General features: G+C 33.5%; 2 protein-coding genes across 5 annotated transcripts in view; both read right to left on the bottom strand.

The window, feature by feature from the left end:
• LOC118733211 overlaps window positions 1-19,647 on the bottom strand; it is a 31,455-nt gene extending 11,808 nt beyond the window's left edge. The window contains exons 1-2 of one of the 2 annotated variants that reach the window (XM_036462515.1): window positions 19,381-19,647; window positions 12,027-12,499 (exon numbers count right to left, since the gene is read on the bottom strand). In XM_036462515.1, the coding sequence (XP_036318408.1) occupies window positions 12,027-12,136 (110 nt within the window). In that variant the 5' untranslated portion in view covers window positions 12,137-12,499; window positions 19,381-19,647. Of the gene's footprint in view, window positions 1-12,026; window positions 12,500-17,409; window positions 17,529-19,380 lie in introns of those variants that run through there. The other variant, XM_036462516.1, reaches the window with a different exon arrangement.
• An 804-nt stretch (window positions 19,648-20,451) lies between these two features.
• Window positions 20,452-20,713, bottom strand: part of LOC118733208 (tRNA methyltransferase 10 homolog A) — a 4,875-nt gene continuing 4,613 nt past the window's right edge. For all 3 annotated transcript variants that reach the window (XM_036462513.1, XM_036462511.1, XM_036462512.1), the window contains one exon: window positions 20,452-20,665. In XM_036462513.1, coding sequence (XP_036318406.1) covers window positions 20,484-20,665 — 182 coding nt within the window. In that variant the 3' untranslated portion in view covers window positions 20,452-20,483. The remainder of the gene's footprint in view (window positions 20,666-20,713) is intronic.

The following is a 20,713-nucleotide window of genomic DNA, read 5'->3' as shown; positions in this document are numbered from 1 at the left end:
AACGATTAAACAATACATCGATTTAAGATAGCTTATTTCGAAAATATTTTTAACGGGGGTTTCCACCTTTTTAGAAATTCATAATAATTCATGTGTGTCCGCCAGTGAGGTGACCTTAGCCGAGTGTGTAGTGTGTTTTTCTGCATGGCAACACTGAGGAAGTGAACTGGAACCGATATTCTGCAACTAGACGTCAAACTTAGTGCATTCGCCACCTTCTAGAACAGTAGATACTTATCGGTAGTACCTAGTGTGCGGCTTTGGAATGGAAAAAGTAAACACAAAACGGTTGGTGCTAACTGCAATGAAAGCTCACTCATCAAATGTGTTGTACTTGAAACACGATTGCGCAATTGTCAACAATCTTTTTTTAGAAGTAGTTCCATTAAAATTAATATAGTGGAAGATTTCCAAACTCAAAGCAAATATTGGCTATTGAATATAAACTATTTCTAAGTTTACTACTATTTCTACCGTACTTGTTTAATATTTCTATTTTTCTTTAAAACCGTACCTTTCACTTACATGCAACTGTAGAATGCGCAATGTTTTTTCTAAGTGGTTTCAAATTTAGTACAATCATACCAGTTCCAACTGTATTGTAAGCCTACATAGGCACATACAGTATTGGCCATATCTATAGCACACCCTCTTCAAAGTGATATTGTTTGCCACCTATGTTTAATTATTAATTTTTAAGAATTTTCAATACAAATACAGTCAATTCTCTAGCAAAACCTAAAAATTACCATTGATTCGCATTTACATCCATATAACGACTAAACACAATTTATTTTTATATGGAAGAATCCCGCAACACCTTCGCGGAAAAAATTCTAAAAAATCAACGGTGATCTTTAGCCACTTGAAACTTGAACAGTGTTAGAGTAAAATTGAATAGGCTATAAAACTGTGTACTCAAAAAAAATTCTAGCACTTCTGAGAAAAAAATTTGAAATTTTAGTGAAAATTTGTTGAATTTTTTTGTAGTTTTTTACAAAGTTTTAAACTTGGGTTTATATGGGTTTTGTTAGAGAATGAACTGTATTTTAATTGAAAATTTCTAAAAATAAATAATTAAACATGAGTGGGAAACAATATCACTGTGAAAAGGGGGGTGCTATTGTATTGGCCAATACTGTATGTAACTACATACAGACAGGTGCAAATTAAGCAAAAAAGCGATACAGATTGGAAAAACAATCTCGTTCACATTTTATTTGTATCTCTTTTATTGCTTTATTTTATACTCTTTTTTTTCAAATATGAAATTGAATAGAGTCACGTTTTTTAAGTTGCAAAAACTGTGCGCTTCACTTCATAAATAAGCCACTCTGGCCGCTGGCGATTTATTTGCGAGATATTGTAATAATTAATTAAGACTCAATATGTGTGAATACATACATACAAATATATAGTAGGTACATACATATACATACATAAATATGTACTAAATATAGGAATGTTTGTATACATACGTACACATTCATAGTAGATACTTATGTGTATATGTATTTTTGCATACTTGTAGTGATAGAAAATTTAGATGTAATTGTTGATGGTGGTGATATCTCTGCTACAGCCAATATCATGAAAGCAATTTAAGTGAAAATTTTTTTTTGAATTTTATATGGAAATTGACAAAAAAATAAAAGGCTGCCTTCTTTTATTTTTTCATCAGACTAATTAGGGAATTCAGAACTTTCAGATTTTCGATCGAAATATATATAATTTTGACAATATTTTTCCAAAATAGCTACTTTATACATAGTTTATATGTATAATTTAGAAAAGAAAAACTACATTAAAACTTGTTTAATAAAACCACAAATTGAAAAGTGACCCCCCGTCGTCAAGGGTTCAGTTTTTTTTTGCAAAAATACTAATCAGTAAAAAATCCTGTTTTTTTTTTTGAAAATGGTCATAGTTAGTTTTTGTCACAAAAACCGGTAAAATTATCTAAATCTGATGCAGTGTTCGGATAAATGTTACAAACACTCTCGTGTCTCATCGAAACGCAAAAGAGGGGCAAGGGGAAAAACATAAATATTTCGCCCTTACATACTTAGGAATTTGGCCCATAAAAAGTAGCTACTAAAATTATATTTCTTAGAATAAACCAAAATTGTGGATATTTAAATATCCAACGTTCAAAGCAAAAACGGTTGTCTGCAATATATTGAATTATAAAAACAAAAAAAGGATATTAGAGCAGCGTGGCGTATGAGTAACAAAAAATTTTATTCATATTAGAAAGCTTTAATTCTTAAACAAAAATATAAAGAAGTACATAATTTTTAAGTAAAAAACAAAATCAGCTTCAATTAAATTTAACTTCAAATAAAAATTTAAGGGTACCGTAAATTTCTTCATGATCCAATGATCGGATCTAAACCATATTAGTATGGGACCACCTCTGAGAAATAAAAAAAAAATATTCCGACGACCTCCTCCTTTTCTTGAAGTCGGTTAAAAATAGTGCCATACTTACATCATGTAAATGACACTCAAAATGTTCAATCATTAATAGGTGCGCGTGAAGAAGAGATAGAATCTGTGAACCTGTCTAAAACTATGTTCACATTACAGCATAAATTAATTAACACATAAATCAAGTACGTTCAGATTTTCTTTCATAATTTCTATAGATAATTGATTAAAAAAAAATGGTTGAACACCTTATTATTCTTATTTCTATTTTATTTATTGGCAAATTTTACAAGGCGAAATTACTTGATTTCAGCATGATTTCCTTATAAATTACAAATGAGACGTAAATTAGGATAATGTGAACATGCTTAAACATTTCTTTTGCAAAAGGCTCCGCACTCAAATTTCTGAGGGACCACTTCTTCGTAAGCTTAGAAAACTCAAGGAAAACTCCACTAGTGCGTTTGCTAGGATAAACAAGAACATCTGGATGGTTTTAAGAACCTCTTCTGGGCCTATGCTGCCACCGAGTAAACTCTTATCAGAGCTGTCCGCACAATCTAACCTAAACTAAGCGTGCTCCCACGGGCCTTGATAACAGCTGCTATCATTACTGGCACAGAATTGTTAAAGAGTTTCGCAGCATCAAACCGTTATTTCAGTTTACCACACGTCCTAAATTACTTTTAATTCTTATTGATGGAATATTTCTTGTTCATAGTAAGTAGTTCTCCATTGGACTCAAATCTGAAATGCTTCTGAGCTACTTCAAGGATATAAAAGTATTCGTTGCAATCTTCGCATTATTGCATGGCGCAGAACCATCTTGAAAAAGGGGAATAACAGCCAAAGGAAACAAAGCTTTTAGCAAGGGTGTTGTAATACAATACTACTAGCGCAGCACGAGCAAGTTGTAATTATATCTCGAAACCGATTTGCGTAATTTCAGCTGCAGTTACACCTTGCAATTTTTATTTCCGAAAGTGATTTTTGCAAATCTGCAAAAAGGACTTTGTGGCTGTTTACACAGGAAAGTAGACTTTCGATTTCGCATTTTGACAGCAAAATGCGTAGAGAAAGCGCTTGCATTGCCACGTTTAACCTCAACTTAAGGAACGAAACTCCAAACTATGTCATATGACTTGCTGGAAACTTGTATTTTGTGATAGTCGTACTCTCACTAATACACAAATTTCTAATAATGGTAACATTTATACGGGCCCTACTGTGTGTATGTTCAAGTATACATATGTAGTTAGATTTTTAGGCATTTGTTTTTGTATCATTTGATAAGAACTTTTGTTTGTAAACAACATTAAATAAATATTGGATTATTATTTTTTTCCATACAAAGTTGTGTATTACATTTCTTTATCTAAGAACTAGTTATTCTACATAGTAGAACAAATAATGACTAAACTGGGCGAATTCATATAGCTGGGAGTTATGACGTTTGACGTGCGCGTTTGTAAAACTCCAATGTTGTTTTAATGGAGAGTCGTTTTAGTAAAATTAATGAACTCTTTTAGCTCGCATATAATAAATTCAAGAACGTCTTCCTTCAAAACAAAATACATATTTATGTGCAGGAATAAACAGTGTTTTTGACTTAGGGACACCCTAATCCTGTTGGTGTACTTGCTTAGAGGGAGTAATGCCGGGATAAGGCACAATGTCATGTTTGTAGAAGCTCACTGATTTATTTAGCACTGTATTATTGAACTATAAAAAGGTCAAACATGTGCGAAGCAAAGACAATATGCATTGCGAAATAAAAGGCTCGATTTGCCGCTTATCAGCTTTAAATAAAAGTAACTATGTAATTAAGTACTAATACGGTGTTCGCATGGGGCGATTTTACAGGCAACTTTTAGTTGAAAGCAACAATCGCCTGGTGTGAACGGCCTTTCAACTAATCGCTTGCAATGAAGTTGGGGTGGTGCAGCCAACTTTTGACTCAACTAATCGCCTCTAAAATTGCCTGTAAAATCGCCTCATGCGAACACCGTATTAGGTATAAGAGTAACGATTCCAATTTATTAATCAACAATAACAGGAAAGTGTGCTTCATTCATGCGTACACTGCTACTATGTCCATTTTTTATAAAAAGTAAATTTTTATGAAGTTGCCAAGGAAAACTACATATAATTGCTTCGTGACAGACGAACCACCTGTTGAATTTTTACCGGTTTCTACTGAAACACAAGCTTGCAAAGTTCAAAGAAGGCACCAAAAATTCGATAAGTCTACGGCAAGGTGAATTCATATAAGGTGGTGATGCAAGAATAGCCATACTGTGTAGGCCATACTGTTAGCTTATAAACCCATATTTTTATAGTGTTCCTATCAGGAGTTCTACGATTTTGTTCAACGACACTCTCAAATCGCAAATTCTTCTTATGGATTCATATTCAACAGTAGGTTCTTTTCCTAACAATCCGGACCGGAGAGAATAGAATTAGAGAATAAGCAAAAAGTTTGCCCTCAAAGTCCAGAAGCACGGGAACGCAGAAAACCACATTTCGTGCCGAGAATTTGAGAAACAGCTGATTCACGTAGTTTTTGTCACTTCAATGCAAAAACTTGGAAATTGAATTTTGGTTTCACAAATTTGATTTTAAGTACATATTTAAAGATTGAAAATACATCAACAAGCCATTCACTATTCCTTAAAAGCACCAAGTAAATGCAGGCAACATGTAAACACAAAACAGCTGATATGCACTTTGACAGTTTATCCATTTTTACCCGGAAAACGAGTCAGGGCTGTTTCGGGCACCGGCGGGATCCCGCGTTGCGTACGGGAAAGAACATATTGCTAGCTTAGGACTCGCGCCGCTGTAGAGAGTTATGTACAGAGCAGCCAAATATCCTAAGCTATGAGGTGCCATAATGAGTACACAAAATTGCAGTTTATTTAAAAGTAGTACACGCAAAGGATTTCACAAAAATGCCATTTGGGCACCTTGTGCCAAATTACAAAAATAAGTGCCATTTGAAGTAAAATAGAGCCAAAAGTGGCATAGTTGGAGCCAAGTTGGCATGCCATATGTATGTATGTATGTTCCATTTGTAACTTCCATGTACTCCCGCGTCATCGAAAGAAAGTTCGAAAAGTTAGTGCCTAGTGCAAACTGTCGACAATAAATTATTCATTATGTATGTACATATGTACATAGTAGTTGCTATCTGCATACATATGAATGTATGTACTTGAATAGTTACTATGTTGAGCGGGTAAATATTTATTTGGACAATTCGTTGAAGATAGCGAACGATAATAAATGATCACAAATTGGCGAGACCACAAATGCATTGGGAATTTATTTAAAAATACAGTAATGACGTGTTGCCACTTACTTTTTATGTAATATTCACGTAAGTACTATTTTTGCAATAAATACATAAATGTACATACATACTTATATACAGATTTGCAATGAGACATCAATGCAATTGTTTATGCAATTCTAACCTTAACGTACTTACTTTCACATTTTTATTTTCTTGGCACTGGCCAACAAAAAATAAATAAAAAAATACTATTAGAGTAGAAGCCAATAACATCTGTTGGGTTGATGATTAGGTGATTCGTCGCTTTCTACCTCATTACATTTCAAAGAGGTGATGAGAACGTAAAAGTATACTACACATTGTAAATACATATAGACTATTAAGACAATATGTGCAACAAGTATGTATATGTATATATGTAGTACATGCACTTGCACAATTAACTTTAAATTGACCGTATGTATGCGTCTATTATTCAATTAGACAAAAGGTACGAATATTAAAGAAATTTCGAAATTTTGCAGGAGCAACAGAATGCTTGTAATTATCGCAATTTTTTTAAATATCGTTATGTAATCGAACTGGTAAAGTTTATCCCCCAGAGTAGATGGCATCAGCCAGTGATGATAAAGCAGAGCAAGTCTTCTACTGGCACACCTAAAATTAAGTTCCTTCAGTATTATTTTCATAAATTATTTTCATAAATTTTTACACTATCCCCCAAGTTTGGAAATTTTAAGAAAAAATTCCAATCGTTTAACCCATTTCGGCCAAGACGATCGCATTAATTATTGCAACAATTCCTACCATATAGAAAATAGCAATAACATTGTTGGCAGCACAAAATGTGTCAAGACAAGCGGAAAATGGTACAAATAGTATGAAGCACATAAAATATACATATGCAAATAATGTAAGTATGTCTGAAGACGATGTATTTACATACATACATACATATGTATAGTACATATTAGCGTACATCACCCTCCATACAAACAAAATCGGTCAGTTTTCCATCCGAAATATATGTATATAAAAATGTATTATAATTTAAGAATTCCGCCAAAATATTTCGAATATTTCGGAATAATATTAAGATTTACGTGAACTGCAGCATAAATTTATTTAAAAATTGTCTCAACGGAAGCTAAATTATGAAACTTTTGGAGGTATTTTCAAATCGGTGTAGCTCACGTTAATATAAAAATTGTTTCGAAATATTTTGGCGGAAATCTTAAAATCAGGGCCGAAGAAAATAAGCAAAAAAAAAACAAATTTAAGCGTTTAGATAAGCACTAAAACATTAGTAAATATGCTTTAAAATATGCTCGAAAAACAAAAACACAAAAAAAAATTAAGTACAGTTTAATTTTTTGTTTTTTTTTTGTTCAGTTTATTTCAAGTGTTGAAAAATTACAGTGGAGATCTGTGCTGGTCGTTTTATTTTTATTTTTAAATATGTGTTAAACCCAAAAGCCCCCAAAGGGGCTGTGGCAGTGGCAGCGGCAGTTTTTCGAAATCAGCTGTCCAATGAAGCAACACACAATACAGCGGTGGCAGCTAGCAGTACTGCTCAGTTTAGTCCAAATTCTAAATTCACTGTCACTGCCTTCATCGCAGCCAACTTCGAATGTTGAATTTGACATATACATATTAAACGCAGCCAACTTCTGTTTGTGCCACTAAAGCCTAAAATACAACAACAAAAATGTCAAAAAAAGGAATGTAAAAGAAAGCAGACACTGACAACGCCGTATTGTGTTTGCTGCGGCAGTATTAGCAGTAACAGCTGATTTTAAAGACCAAAGATCCTATTTCGAATTTCGAAGACCCATATCTCGATTTCGTAGGTCACATATTTCATAATATTGTCATTTTAAGTAACCGTCTGATTTTCAGGGCAACCATCTCCCCTGACAAAGCTTTAGAGGGCAGAGAATGTGCATTTTTTGACTTATAAGAGTGTAAAATTTTAAGAAACAAACACAAACCTTTCTCACAGTTTGTCTTTATTTTCGAATCGAAAACGAGAAGATAGAGAGGCAATCAAAAGGCGGCATGTTTTTGACATAGCGAACGGTTTACCTTAATTTGAAAATGGTTTCATTTAAAATGCTGCAGAAACGAAAACAAAGCAAAAGGCTTGCAGAATTTTGAACCATAATAATTTTCTGCCCAATCCTGCAATTTTAAATTGGTTTTATGCAAAAACAATCTCCGCAATTTTTTAATTATTAATTTATTAGCTAATGATTTTAGAATTTTAAAGCGTTTAATAGTTTTAACTATTGTATGTACATATGTATGTATCCAAACTTTGATGAACTTTAAGCCGGCCTTAGAGTTATTCGACTGATCTGAAATTCAGTATGAATAATTTTTTAATAAATATTCATCAATTTAGTGAATGCAACCCAACAAAGCTCGATATTTCAAAATAACGAGCACCCTAATGTACATATGTGTGTGCACTTTATACATATATGTACATATTTATATTTTTATGAGCGGCTCCTCCTAAAGTGTCATTACAAACACACCCACTCGCGCTGTCATATCGAAATATACATACATCAGAATATATTTTGTTTTCATTAGTTGTCCGGTTTCTTCTTATACAATGTATGTATGTATGTAAGTACAAATGAATGTATTGCCGGCCCCCACTTGAGTCTCCCACAAAAACAACAACAGCATGGTTGTCACATGTCGCCTGGCAGCGTTTCGGCTCGTCACCGATGCTTTATTTTCTGTTTTTTGTTTTTGTCTTATTGTTTTTGCGGTAGCTCTTTTGTAAACGATAGACTCATTTGGGACCAACAACGCCGGAGACGACATTCAGTTCTTTGACCCAAATTATGCGTAAAAATAAGATAAACCGAAAATAAAACGCACTCTTTTTCAATATCGTATGCCATCAGCCGATCTCCTCCACCCACCCACGACAATCGTACTAATCGTGCCTCCCAAAACTTGAATGGTTGTTGTCTGTCAGCCACCTCCTGTCGTCGCGTCGCCGCGATATGCAGGTCTTCTTCTATGTACGCTCAGGCGTTTCAAATATACGTGTCACATTTTATTTTTAAATAGGCGACTTTTTCGGTTTTTATTCCGATACTCGCATATGCATACATACATACATACATATGTACATGAAAATACATACATATGTACATACATACATACATATATGGAATGCATGTAGATTCTCTTTGAATTTAATTTTAATTATTTTTTGCTTTGTTTACAATTGGAAGATCGGTCAGTGCGTATTGCGTTTCGGACCATACACATTAGACGCAATTATTGTTGGCAGGCAATTTCATTCAATTGTCGATTTGTTTTTATTTGCATATCGATGGCTGTGTGGAAGATCGACCTATCTCGACAGCCGGTTCGAAAACGCCCTATCTCAGAACGATATATTTTAAAATTTGGTTGAAGAACGCCGCCCTCTTTCAGAAATCGATTCAAAAACGCACTACCTCAGCTGTCGCTTCAAAAACGCCCTATATCAACATATTTTGAATATATTTTCAGTTGAGATATGACATTTTTGAACCTAATTCTGAGATAGGGCGTTCTTGAGCCATTTTCTAAGAAAGGGCATTTTCGAACCGACTGCCGAGATATATATGTAAGTCGATCTTCCAATACTAAAGTTTAATGGGCTATAAAACTGTATACTAAAATCTGATTAAAAAATTTAGATGCCACTTTGCAGAATGAAATAATTTAAACTTAAACTTGATTATATATTAGACGAAAAACCTGATTTATATTAAATATAAATTTAGTTGAAGAGCGCTCCTTCTTTTTAACTCACAAAAGAGGAAATCAAAATTGAATGCTCTTGAATTGAGTTGTAATGAGGAGGAAGATGGAAGCTGAAGGAGGAAAAAAAGAGGAAGATAAGGAATACCTCAGCGAGGAATTTTTGCGATCTCTATCTTAAAATACACTACTCAAAAAAAATTAATGGAAGGTTTTTAAAAAAGGAAGTTAAAGCTAAATATTGAGGCTATCTGATTTATATGCCGGCCTAACTGAAACATTTTTTTTCAAGCCCGTGCACTAAAAAAACAAATTGCATAATTTGTTTCGCGTTATCACCGGTCTAGGTCATCAGATCTGCACCGTGCAATCGATTTTCATCCAAGGTGGTGTCAAATTAAAGGGCTCGGTCTGTAGTTGCAGACTTTTCAAAAATTTAATTCAAATTATTTAAAACGTTAAATCTACTATAAAATGGATATCAACCGAAATAATTTCGAAAGGGATTTATTTGTTAACTAAATTCAGGAAGGTTGCCACCTATTTAAGAAATTAAATTAAATTTGTATTAAAGGAATTATGCAATTGAAATATGTTTCACCAAATGAGTGCCAAACGAAAGAGGTTAAGGTAAAAATATTTTTCTCAAGTTATACAATATATAGATGGAATATAAAGATGTGAGTGTTCAAACGAAAGAGTATTAAGAAATCTTTAGTTTAGACATTTAGAATTTTTTTGCAGTGTTTAAAGAAGACTGCGACCTGCGAATATATTTTAAATTCCAATTATTTAATAAATGGGTTTGAAAGGATTTATTTCTGAATTGTATTTAGGAGGGTTGTCGCGTGTTAAAAAAAAACTAGTTCAATTTAATTCACTGGTAAATTGAAGTACATTCATACATATGTATCAATATCAGGCGATAGTTAATGAACAGCTACCAGTGCACTCCTCGCGAATTCACGCAAGACGGGCCTGGAAGTCGTTGCTGTTGAAAATGTTGGACCAAATTTTAAAGAATTCGTAAAGATCTCATCTGATTTTTAGCCGAATTTTCTATAATGAAATAAACTGTGTACACTTCGATTCTTTTACGAAATTTCGGAAGAAAATCGGTGAAGGAATGAAAATAATGTTGCTATGTGAAGAATTTCTTGCACAATTTTTTTTTTCGAACAGAAAGTTCTTTATCAGTGCTTGTCAACTACTTCATCTTTGAAGATTCGTAAAAAAAACCGTTACAGAAATGAGATACTCCTAAAGATTTCGTTAAAGTTTCGGGAACTTTGGTTTGCAGGGCTTTTAACATTTTTATGTACATATAAGCACCCAAACACTTTAAGATTCACATTTACAGTAAATAAGAGTACATATTTATTAATAAAAATATGTAGACACACATGATATGTACATACATACATATGTATGTATGTATGTAATATATGTATTTACATGTACTTACATATCAAAACTTTGCTTCGCGTTGACCATGAATGTTCCAAAAATGTAAAATTCCACCAACAAACACACATACATACAAATAAAAAAATGTGTAGTGAAAATGCTTAGATAGTTTTGTGTCTGTTCGTAGTTTTTTTGTTTTTTTTTTGCTTTTAGTCGCACCCTAGTTTCAAGGTAATCGAGGCGGGTTATTGCTCCGCAAATCGATGTTTGACTTATAAAAACTATAATGAATATAGAGCGTACTTATGTATGTGTATGTTTGTCTTTATTTAAACGGAGATAGTCAAGTTTAAGTAGTGTTACATGATGTAAGATGTTTGCCATAATCAAGTAATAAATAGAAATCAGTCGGAGATAGGAAGCTTAGAGGGAAGCGAGACACATACAGTCAATCAATAAAGTTTAGGTACCTACAAAGAGTTTTTTGCAATACGGGTAACTGTTTTTAAATATTTTATTTCTCGCAAATTCTTTATAAAAACATGGTCAATACTCTAACAAAACCCTTAAAATTAGAGAAGCTTTCTTTTGCAAAACTAAACAAAATTCTGCAATTTTTCAATGTTTTAACTACATTCTTGAGAAATATTGAGTATGCACTTTTGCAGCCCATTGAATTTTAGTAAAGTGTAAATTTGAAGAAGCCACGACTTACCGTTGATTTTTGGCAGTTTTTTTTTTTTTGTTGAAGGTGTTGTTCATTTCTCCATACAACGTATGCCCGAAATTCATTTGTTATGTGGAAGAAAATGTGCAAGAGCCTCAACGAAAAAAATTGCCAAAAACCTACAGTAAGTCGTAGCATTTTTAATGTTACACTTTATTATACTAATAGTTCAAAGTTCAGTTGGGTCTTCGCAACCCCAAGCATCTAGAATTATAGCTAGCCTAGGATATTTAGTCACTTTTTGTGTGATTTCTACAATAACTAATGCAATGTTGGAGATTGAAATTTATGGGAATGAAATCTGAATGAAAAATGTGTGTAAATGTGAAATTCGCGTAATACTCATTGTTGTGATCATACAAAAAAAAAAAAAAAAAAACAGGAAATACTCACCATGACAATATCACCATAGAAGCAACAGCAGCTGCGACGTTCTGCAACACTGTCCTCCTCGGCATTGAAACAGTTAACATTTTCGCGAATTTAGACTTGACCGCTTGCATTTTGATTTTTGATTTTTTTTAATATTTATTTTTTTGTTGTAGCGTTGTTGAATTTTTACTTTAACTAGTAATTAGATTAATTTATGTGGATACATATGATATTCCTGGGCAATTTTTTTTTTTTTCAAACAAACACTTTCTACGGCACAACAACAATCCTAAGTATAAATCATATCGTAATTGCAGTGTACCACACAACTATATCTTTTGTCTTGTTTTTTTTTTGTTTGTTATTTTTGATAATCAGTAATATATTTTTCGCATACTTTTAGTATTTATTTTGTTGCACGAATATATAGCACCTTATCGGTCAGCGGCGTTCACACAATGCCTCGGGCAAATCTTGCGATGTCACTTTCGTTTCTAAATAGAAATTGAAAAATTGTGAATGAAATTTGATGTATGTATGTATAGTACAACATTTGAAATATATACATATAAATTTTTGCAAGAATAATGTTTAAGGCATATAAAAAAAGTATATATTTCTGTACATTTGTAAACATGAACGAGAAAAACTCGAATTTTCGTTGAATTAGTGAAGAAAATAAATGCGAATAAATTTCAAATGACGTTTTCCTTAGCAAAAATTGTATGCCATTCATGGCAATTGCAAATGCGTGAGTTTATGTCCATGCAGGAATTTATGCGGATTATACCAAACAAAGCATTCCCCTTGAAAAATTGGGATTAGTCTGCAGGGTCGTTCCTCGGCAGGCAATGGCAAACCTCCGAGTGTATTTCTGCCATGAAATGTGGACGATCCGGACTACATGGCTCCACGTTCTAACTGGGGAAAGAGGTACCTGATCCTATCGAAGAAAATGTATGGTGTAAGGCGTAAAACCTTCTACATACGGGTATTTACAGAAGGATCGAAAATTAAGGGACATAATATATGGAACTCAACATTCACCAATCAATTAGTAAGCTGCCGGATAACTACAGTACATAATTATAAGCGAAAGTTTTTGCTGCCAGGAAAGCCATTAAACTAGGCTACACCAAAAGCGGAAGGCAAATCATACAAAATTATTTTCATAAATGTCGTAAGGAGCAGGGAAGCCACGCAACAAAAAATGTTACGACTAAATAAGTACTATTTACTAGAGGCTACTAGCCGGTTTTTGCAACGGCACGTTCCTTTCGAAACGGTTGTGAGGAGTCGATCGTTTGCTATCGTTGGTTGGATTTCGTATCGTACACAAATTTACACATAGTACATAGAAGATTTATTTTTGAAGGATCAACTTTTTGGACTAGCATTCTTGCTGGATTTCTCTGCAGGGTTGTTTTTTTTATGCATTTACACTCAAGCAAGTATGTGTATGTGTGAATGTAGAAAATCCGCAGAATAACGCGCATAAAAATTCAACAAAACAAGAAATCATCTTTTTTGCGAATTCGCATTTGCGGCTAAAATCTCGTGTTTTCTGCAGCATATACAAGTGGTATAAACATACTATGTACATACATACATACATAATATATGAATATTATGTACACCATGCATATTCGAAAACAGCGCAAATAATAATTCTGGCACATTACCAAAAACGCAAAAATTATAATTTTTGTTTTGGTTAAAATTGTTTTCCATTTTTGAGTAAAATGCACAAACAGAGCAGCAGTGCGAAAAACAAAATGTAAAAACTAACTAATGATGCGGTATATATATAATATTAACATATCAACGGGGGATTGGCAGATCGACCTACTATCTCGGCAGACGGTTCGAAAATGCCCTTAGAAAACGGCTCAAAAACGCTCGACTTGGGAATTTGGTTAAAGAATTTGATTGAAAAACGCTGAAAGTATTTTTTATGTTGATATAGGACATTTTTGAACCGAATTGAGTAGTCCACTTGCAAAGTGCGCTATGTAAAATTTTTTCGATTTTTAGTTTTTGGTGGATTACGTACCAGTATTTAAAGTAGTTTCGTGTCCACTAACAACACAGTGCAAAATCTTTTTATATTCTGAAAAAAAAAATAGCATAAAATGTTAACTCTTCTTCCAAAAGTCGCTATCATACTTATTTATAAACTTTCAAAAGTATCCTTCTTCTGATGAACCTAGAAAACTGCTTTAGGTCGTATAGACTGTTTATGTTATCTTATGTCGTGGTATGTTATGTTATAATCGGGGAACGGATTTTATGGAAATTGCCTTTTTTTCTGCTAACGAGATAGAGTATATTCGATTAAGAATGTCCACGATTTAGCTTTCCCTGATTCCATATATACACATTTGATGTTGCCTTTTTTTGCCTTTTTTAAGATATTTGCCTTTTTTTTGCCTTTTTTAAGATATTTGCCTTTTTTGCCTTTTCTACCTTTAAAAAAGTGATTATAGCATTTACAATTTTTTTTTAAGATTCAAAAATATACACATTGTCCATGTGGCTTATAGAAGCGCAGAGACCTCTTGCCAAATTGGTGTTGGAAAAATCCAAAACCGTTTTCTCCGCTAACGAAGGCTTGGAGACAATAAGGGGTGTGGATAAAATTATAAAGGGCGAGGAAAACGCCCTTATTCCTGATAATATGAACGTTTCAAACGTTCCATATTTAAATTGGGCTCCACTTGTATCAACTTACGTCGAGCATACATTTAGTATATTCAAGGCTTTTCTTCGCGAAAATCGAATGAAAATGCTGCCAGAAAACTTCAAAATGCATCTTCTGGTTCAATGTTACTACAACTATACAGATTAAAGTTTTATGAGTTAGAAATCCGAAAGGATAAAATAGTCCTTTGACAAAAGTACAAATTTTTCATATCATGAAACTAGTTCATAGTTTTTCTCTTTTTACTTGTATAACATATCTAAAATAAATGTATTTTTTGATTGTTCTTCGTATTTTCTGTCTTTTTAGTGCCTTATTTTGCTTTTTTTGCAATACCTAGTGCCTTTTCCTGCCTTTTTCGCTATTTTATTTTGCCTTTTCCAGCCTATTTCGTTATTTTATTTTGCCTTTTTTATAGGTTTTTAGGTCCTAAAAATCCGTTCCCTGGTTATAATTTTATAAGGCTCTTATTTATCAATATTTTCAGGTAATAATGAAAAAGATCCAATTTAAATGTTACTTGTTGTCGTAGTCGTTTTTTCAAATTTATAGCTTTCTATTATAAAATCACATAACGCTGTTTGCAAGTGGACTACTCAATTCTGAAATAGGGCGTTCTTGAGCAATTTTCTGAGATAAGTAGAGCGTTTTCGAACCGGCTGCTGAGATGCGATATTTTCTGAATGAAAATCGCATGCGGTACTTTGCATAACTGAATACAGTTTCATACCTTCCGTCTGCCGGTTAACGGGCTAATGCGTTGTGTACACCAAGAATAATGTGGGCAACATGAAAAAAAAAACGCGAAAACTGAGACTATATATCGAGACAAGAAGTGACAGTAATGCCTGGATTATAATAGAAGTAACGGAATGGAGTGAACTGTCACTTAATTTGCTATTGTATGGGCAATGAATTCAAACGATTATAATGCACTTGAACGCAATGTAAAACGGAAGCATCTAAAATCAATAGATCCTTACGAATTCGCCGCGATTTGTTACGATTCGCCCCGTGCATTATAACCAAGGTATTACTGCCGAAATTTGACCACTTTTCTAGCTTTTTTTTTTAAACAGGTAGTAACATTAGAGCAAGGCGAATTTATACAAGGTGGTGTTAATGGTGAATTTATTAGCTTCAGGCGCTAAACGGTTAAGTATTATATCAAGTACTACTAAAAGTCTTATAAGCAACCTAGAAATAATTTTAGATTCCTCCAGCGAAAGCGAAGGCTCGGATGTAGAATCTGGAGACATTAAAAAATGTGAAATTAAAGCCCAATTGAAGACCTATCTTAAAGAAAAACGAGCTCATCTCGGTGAAAATCCTCTCGAATGGTGGAAAACTAAACTAAAATACGAGAAATTGACAGATCTGGTGCACAAATACTTGAGCGTTCCACCCGTCAGAGTTCCAAGTGAGCAATTGTTCAGTGCAGCCGGCCTTATATTTATACGAGCCTCTAAGAAATGGTCTCATGGAAGAAAAGGCAGCAAAATTCTTATTTTTGAAATATAAAATGCCCGTTTTGAACTTTGACTACTAGTTTAAAACACCGCACAGGTTAAGCACTCGTTCAATGTTCTAATAATTTACAAAATTCTTAAGTAATAAAAAACGTTCACTTAAGTTCATTATAAGTTTTTTTTAATAGTATTCCTAACATTCGCGTTTGCATTCGTGAATGCGAAAAATATGACATTCGAAACATCCCTAATGTACATACATATCGTCGCCTGGGTAAAAGATTGTCGTAACCGCCATTTTGACGATTTTTAGTTCTAGAAGCAGTCATATATTTTGAAATAAGGTCTTTCGATTGGTGGTATCAGTTTTTAGATATCTCCTTTAGTTTCCAAGATATTGACCACAAATTTTTCGATAATTTAGCAAAAATTTAGTTAGTGATGCAGTCATATTGAACTAATCAATATCTTAGAAATGACGTTCTCCATTTTTGTATATCTCCTTTAGTTTCCGAGATATTGAGTAAAAATTTAGTACAAATTTTGATCACATTTTGTCGTATTTCATACAAAGTGGCTGCCAAATTGCAATTGGCAAATGGCGCTTACGCCAAAATTTTACTAAAGAAAATTAAATAATTTAAGAGTTTTATGAACTAGTAACATTTTCAGAGACTTTGGTGAAAATCTATCTTTGCGTTTTTGAGAAATTGTATTCCAAACTTCAATCGCGATTTCCCATAACCTGCCGAAATTAACATACGACAATCTTTTACCCAGGCGACGATATGCATACATTCAGCGCGCAGCGAAGCCTTGCTCATCCGTGGCCGGCTAGTATTTTTATAAAAGAAAAAATCGAAAAGTAATTAAAATAAAAAACGTTGCATATATTGCGAAAGATTCTCTGTACCAATACTTTTGTGCGCCACTGCAAGTACCTATGCATGTACATATGTACCGGAAGGACAGATTATTGCAGGTAGAAACTATGCATAATATACAAACTATATCTACCTATGCATGTGTGTATGTAAACATAAATCATCAAATGGCCACAACTTTTATGATGAGTGAACAATATCGCCTGCGACTGGTCCAATGACGAAAGAAGCCATGCGGCGGAGCACATGTATCGATACACGCCGAATTGTGTATATAAATACATAAAATAGACACATACATATGTACATATGTGTTACGTTCTCTGGTTTTTACATACGTCTTTGATTACCTCCAACATTGGTGGGCCGACAACGTGGAACGTGAAACGGCATGGAGTCTAGTACGAAAACAAATCGTTGAACAGGTCAATTCGAATGAATATGTGCATATGTACCAGTGTTGCCATGTAGTTGAACATAGAAATCGTCAAAATGGTTCTCGTCCTTTAAAATAAACCGCGTCCGGAAAAAATTTTGTCAGCTGATTATTATACGAAAAAAAAAAATATATTAAACCTGTTACGAATTACAAAAAATCAACTTTACTTATAACAGAAATACGTTTAATTGCATTTAGATAAACATTCATACACATTATTCAATGAACTAAGCTGATAACAAAATTTCCTGCTAGAAATATTTCTTTAACCCTTGTATGTTGGAGGTACTTGCGTACATAAGCGATTATTGTATCGAACTTTTAAATTAGAAAATTGCCAATATGTACATATGTATATGGTGAAAGAACCCTTTTCCAAAAACCTTCGAATTCAAAAGAAAGACCTGAAATGAGAAGTTTGTTATCTACTTTTAGAATGCTTTTAGAATACATATATAAAAATCTTTTAGTTTGGGTTAAAGACTTTTGCGTTATAGTTTTAAAAGCCCAATAATAATAATATAATAGACAGTTAAAAATCTTCCAAATGACGACCAAATTTCAACTGGCAACACTGTTATGTACATACATATCGTCGATGTTTTTGCAAAACCGCCCATCGCCCAATTGCCAAACCGCCTATCTTACGGCACTCAAAAAAACGGTTTATTCTTTGAAGGCATTGCGTTGATAGGCGTTATTTTCTCAAGCTATTATTTTACAAATCGATAACGATTTAACGATTTTCATACATCGATGCCTGGAGTTCAGGGCTAGCAAATCTCAATTTTGCTATAACTGCGATTTAGGCGGTTTTGCAAAAACATCGACCATATGTATGTATGTATTTTAATATTTTAGAAAAGCTGTTTAGCCTTCGTTGCTGCTATCAGTTTTGTTGCTATTGCGTCGTAGGCCTACAAACTATCGCTCTTATATACATATTTATGTATTTAGCAAGCATTTGTTTATCTATTTAATATACATCGATGTACATAATTTTGCTTAAATAAAGTGTTTGTACACAGAAGGTAATTTGACTTTTCATATACATACATACATACATACATATGTATGTACATAAATAAATTGTCCGAAATTGAAACATTGAACAGATAACTGTCCATCTCCTTGCAGGATAACACAGGCAATGATAGCGAACCTTGATCGCTTAAAAGAAATGCTAAAAGCCAGCAATTGATTTGGCATACTGATTAAACAAAAAATGTGATATTTTTGGAGTACCTGCCTATAGCCATGACGTACGAAGCAGCATTCCTTTTAGAGCAAACATATCCACTTGCATTATATAACGTTATAAAAGTTATATATTTTAGAATGCACACGTACATACCTATGTACGTATTTCTATTTACATTAAACGAAAATTTAATGCGAGCTACGCACATACATATGTACGTACATACGTCCGGAGATACATACGGACTTGTATGCATGCGCAATTTCAGTTTAGTTCTTTGTTCCTTTTGCACTTTCACAGTGAAAACTTTTTAATTTTCGCAGTGCTCAAAATTAATGCATGCAGATTGTTCATCGCTCGGTATACATAAATATGTATGCACCATTTTCATATGGACACTGAATTTATTACAAACTACATACATACATACATACGTCTGCATACACGCTTAAAAGTTATTTATATTCCTATTTTGCGCATTTAGCTCAAGAAACTCAATTGCGTGAAATGGTAAGTTGCAATTGCCGTACTTGGAAGCATTGTGGCGGGGGTGTGCCCACCAAGTAACCCGGCCTTCGCAGACGCAGTTTCAAATTACATACCAAAAGAATTTAGCAAGCTTCTAATCTCGACTTATTTTGTATATAAGTACATATAAGTTTTTGTACAAATTTCACTCACCGCTGATATTTTTAATTGCAAATCTCAAACTATAGTTTAATCACTCCTTTTAACGAAATATATTTGACCGAAATAATTATCTATACGAACTGTTCGAAAATCGAAGAGCAACTAAAATGTCCATGATGTTTTCGCTTGGCTTTTCAGATATCCGCTTTCATGTATCTTCGCATTTGTACAATTGCTTTTATGATGTTGTTATTTTCGTTGTTTTGTTTTCGTCGTTTATTTACATTTACCTTTGTGTGTAATTCGTACGTGTCAGTGATGGAAATTAAAACTTTCTTGTAAGCATACCGAAAAAACTCTGACAAAGCATTGAACATAATTCTATAAAAACAGCATGATTCATTAAAAAAGGTTTGCTCAGAACAGTTTTCTCGCTCCCTTAGCTTGGCGCTGTGTGTGGCTGCGTTTGAGCTGGCAACCTTTTGTAAGGCAGTGTCAAAACTCTAATGTCACTAGGTGAGCAAATCTTTAATTATTTAATCATGTAAAAACAGCCCGATGAAAGTAACGATTTCCGTAACCTGAAAGACCTTATCTGAAGTTGTATGTTTACGCTCAGCAGTAAATGTATATGCAGTTGACTGGCAAAAAATTATCCAATTTGTAGGTACACACATGTGTGCAGATTAGGTAGTCCCTTTCCAACACTTGTACGTACTGAATGCAAGGAAAATATGCGATAACTAGCCCAGAGTTGCATTTTCGATAAGTGATATAAACTGTTTACACCTTCTAATTTTACAACTAACCACGTTCGTTCCGACAGGCTTCTTAACCGTAACGATCCGGATCTACATACAGGCGGGTTCGGCAATACACTTTCAAGCGAATTTCAACCTCTGCCAATTTGAATTTCAAAGCAAATTTGATTGAAATTCATTCGGGGAGTGAATTTCAGAACCTGCCTGATACTCTGGTCAATAGTGCACTTTTAAAGTAAAATGCTAGCGCTAGCATTCAGGAACTCCATCTTTTAGAGCATGTCAATATAAACCAAGAACTCAGACGTTAGTTTCTTTAAAGTAATACACAGATTGTTTCCTGAAATTATAAGAAAATGTATTTTTATATTTGGTCCAGGTGGTTGAACTTTTTTATTCCTGATCCTTTAATGAAATCTGATCATTTGAATTTATTTCTTCATTCCCATTGAGTTGATTTTCTGCAGATGAATCAGTATTTACTTTAGGTTTAGCACCCTTTCGTACAGGTAAAGTTTCCATTATAGCATCTGTCCAAGACTTCCCTTCAGTAACACGCATCAGTATTTCAAAAACTAAAATATATATTTGTATGAGATAAATTTAAATGAATCTATATCATG

The sequence above is a fragment of the Rhagoletis pomonella genome, unplaced genomic scaffold (genome assembly GCF_013731165.1).
Source record: "Rhagoletis pomonella isolate Grant_MI unplaced genomic scaffold, Rhpom_1.0 Rhpom_scaffold_00002, whole genome shotgun sequence".
Taxonomy (NCBI): domain Eukaryota; kingdom Metazoa; phylum Arthropoda; class Insecta; order Diptera; family Tephritidae; genus Rhagoletis; species Rhagoletis pomonella.
Note: the sequence above shows the minus strand (reverse complement) of the source record. Positions and strands in the feature narration are given on the sequence as shown.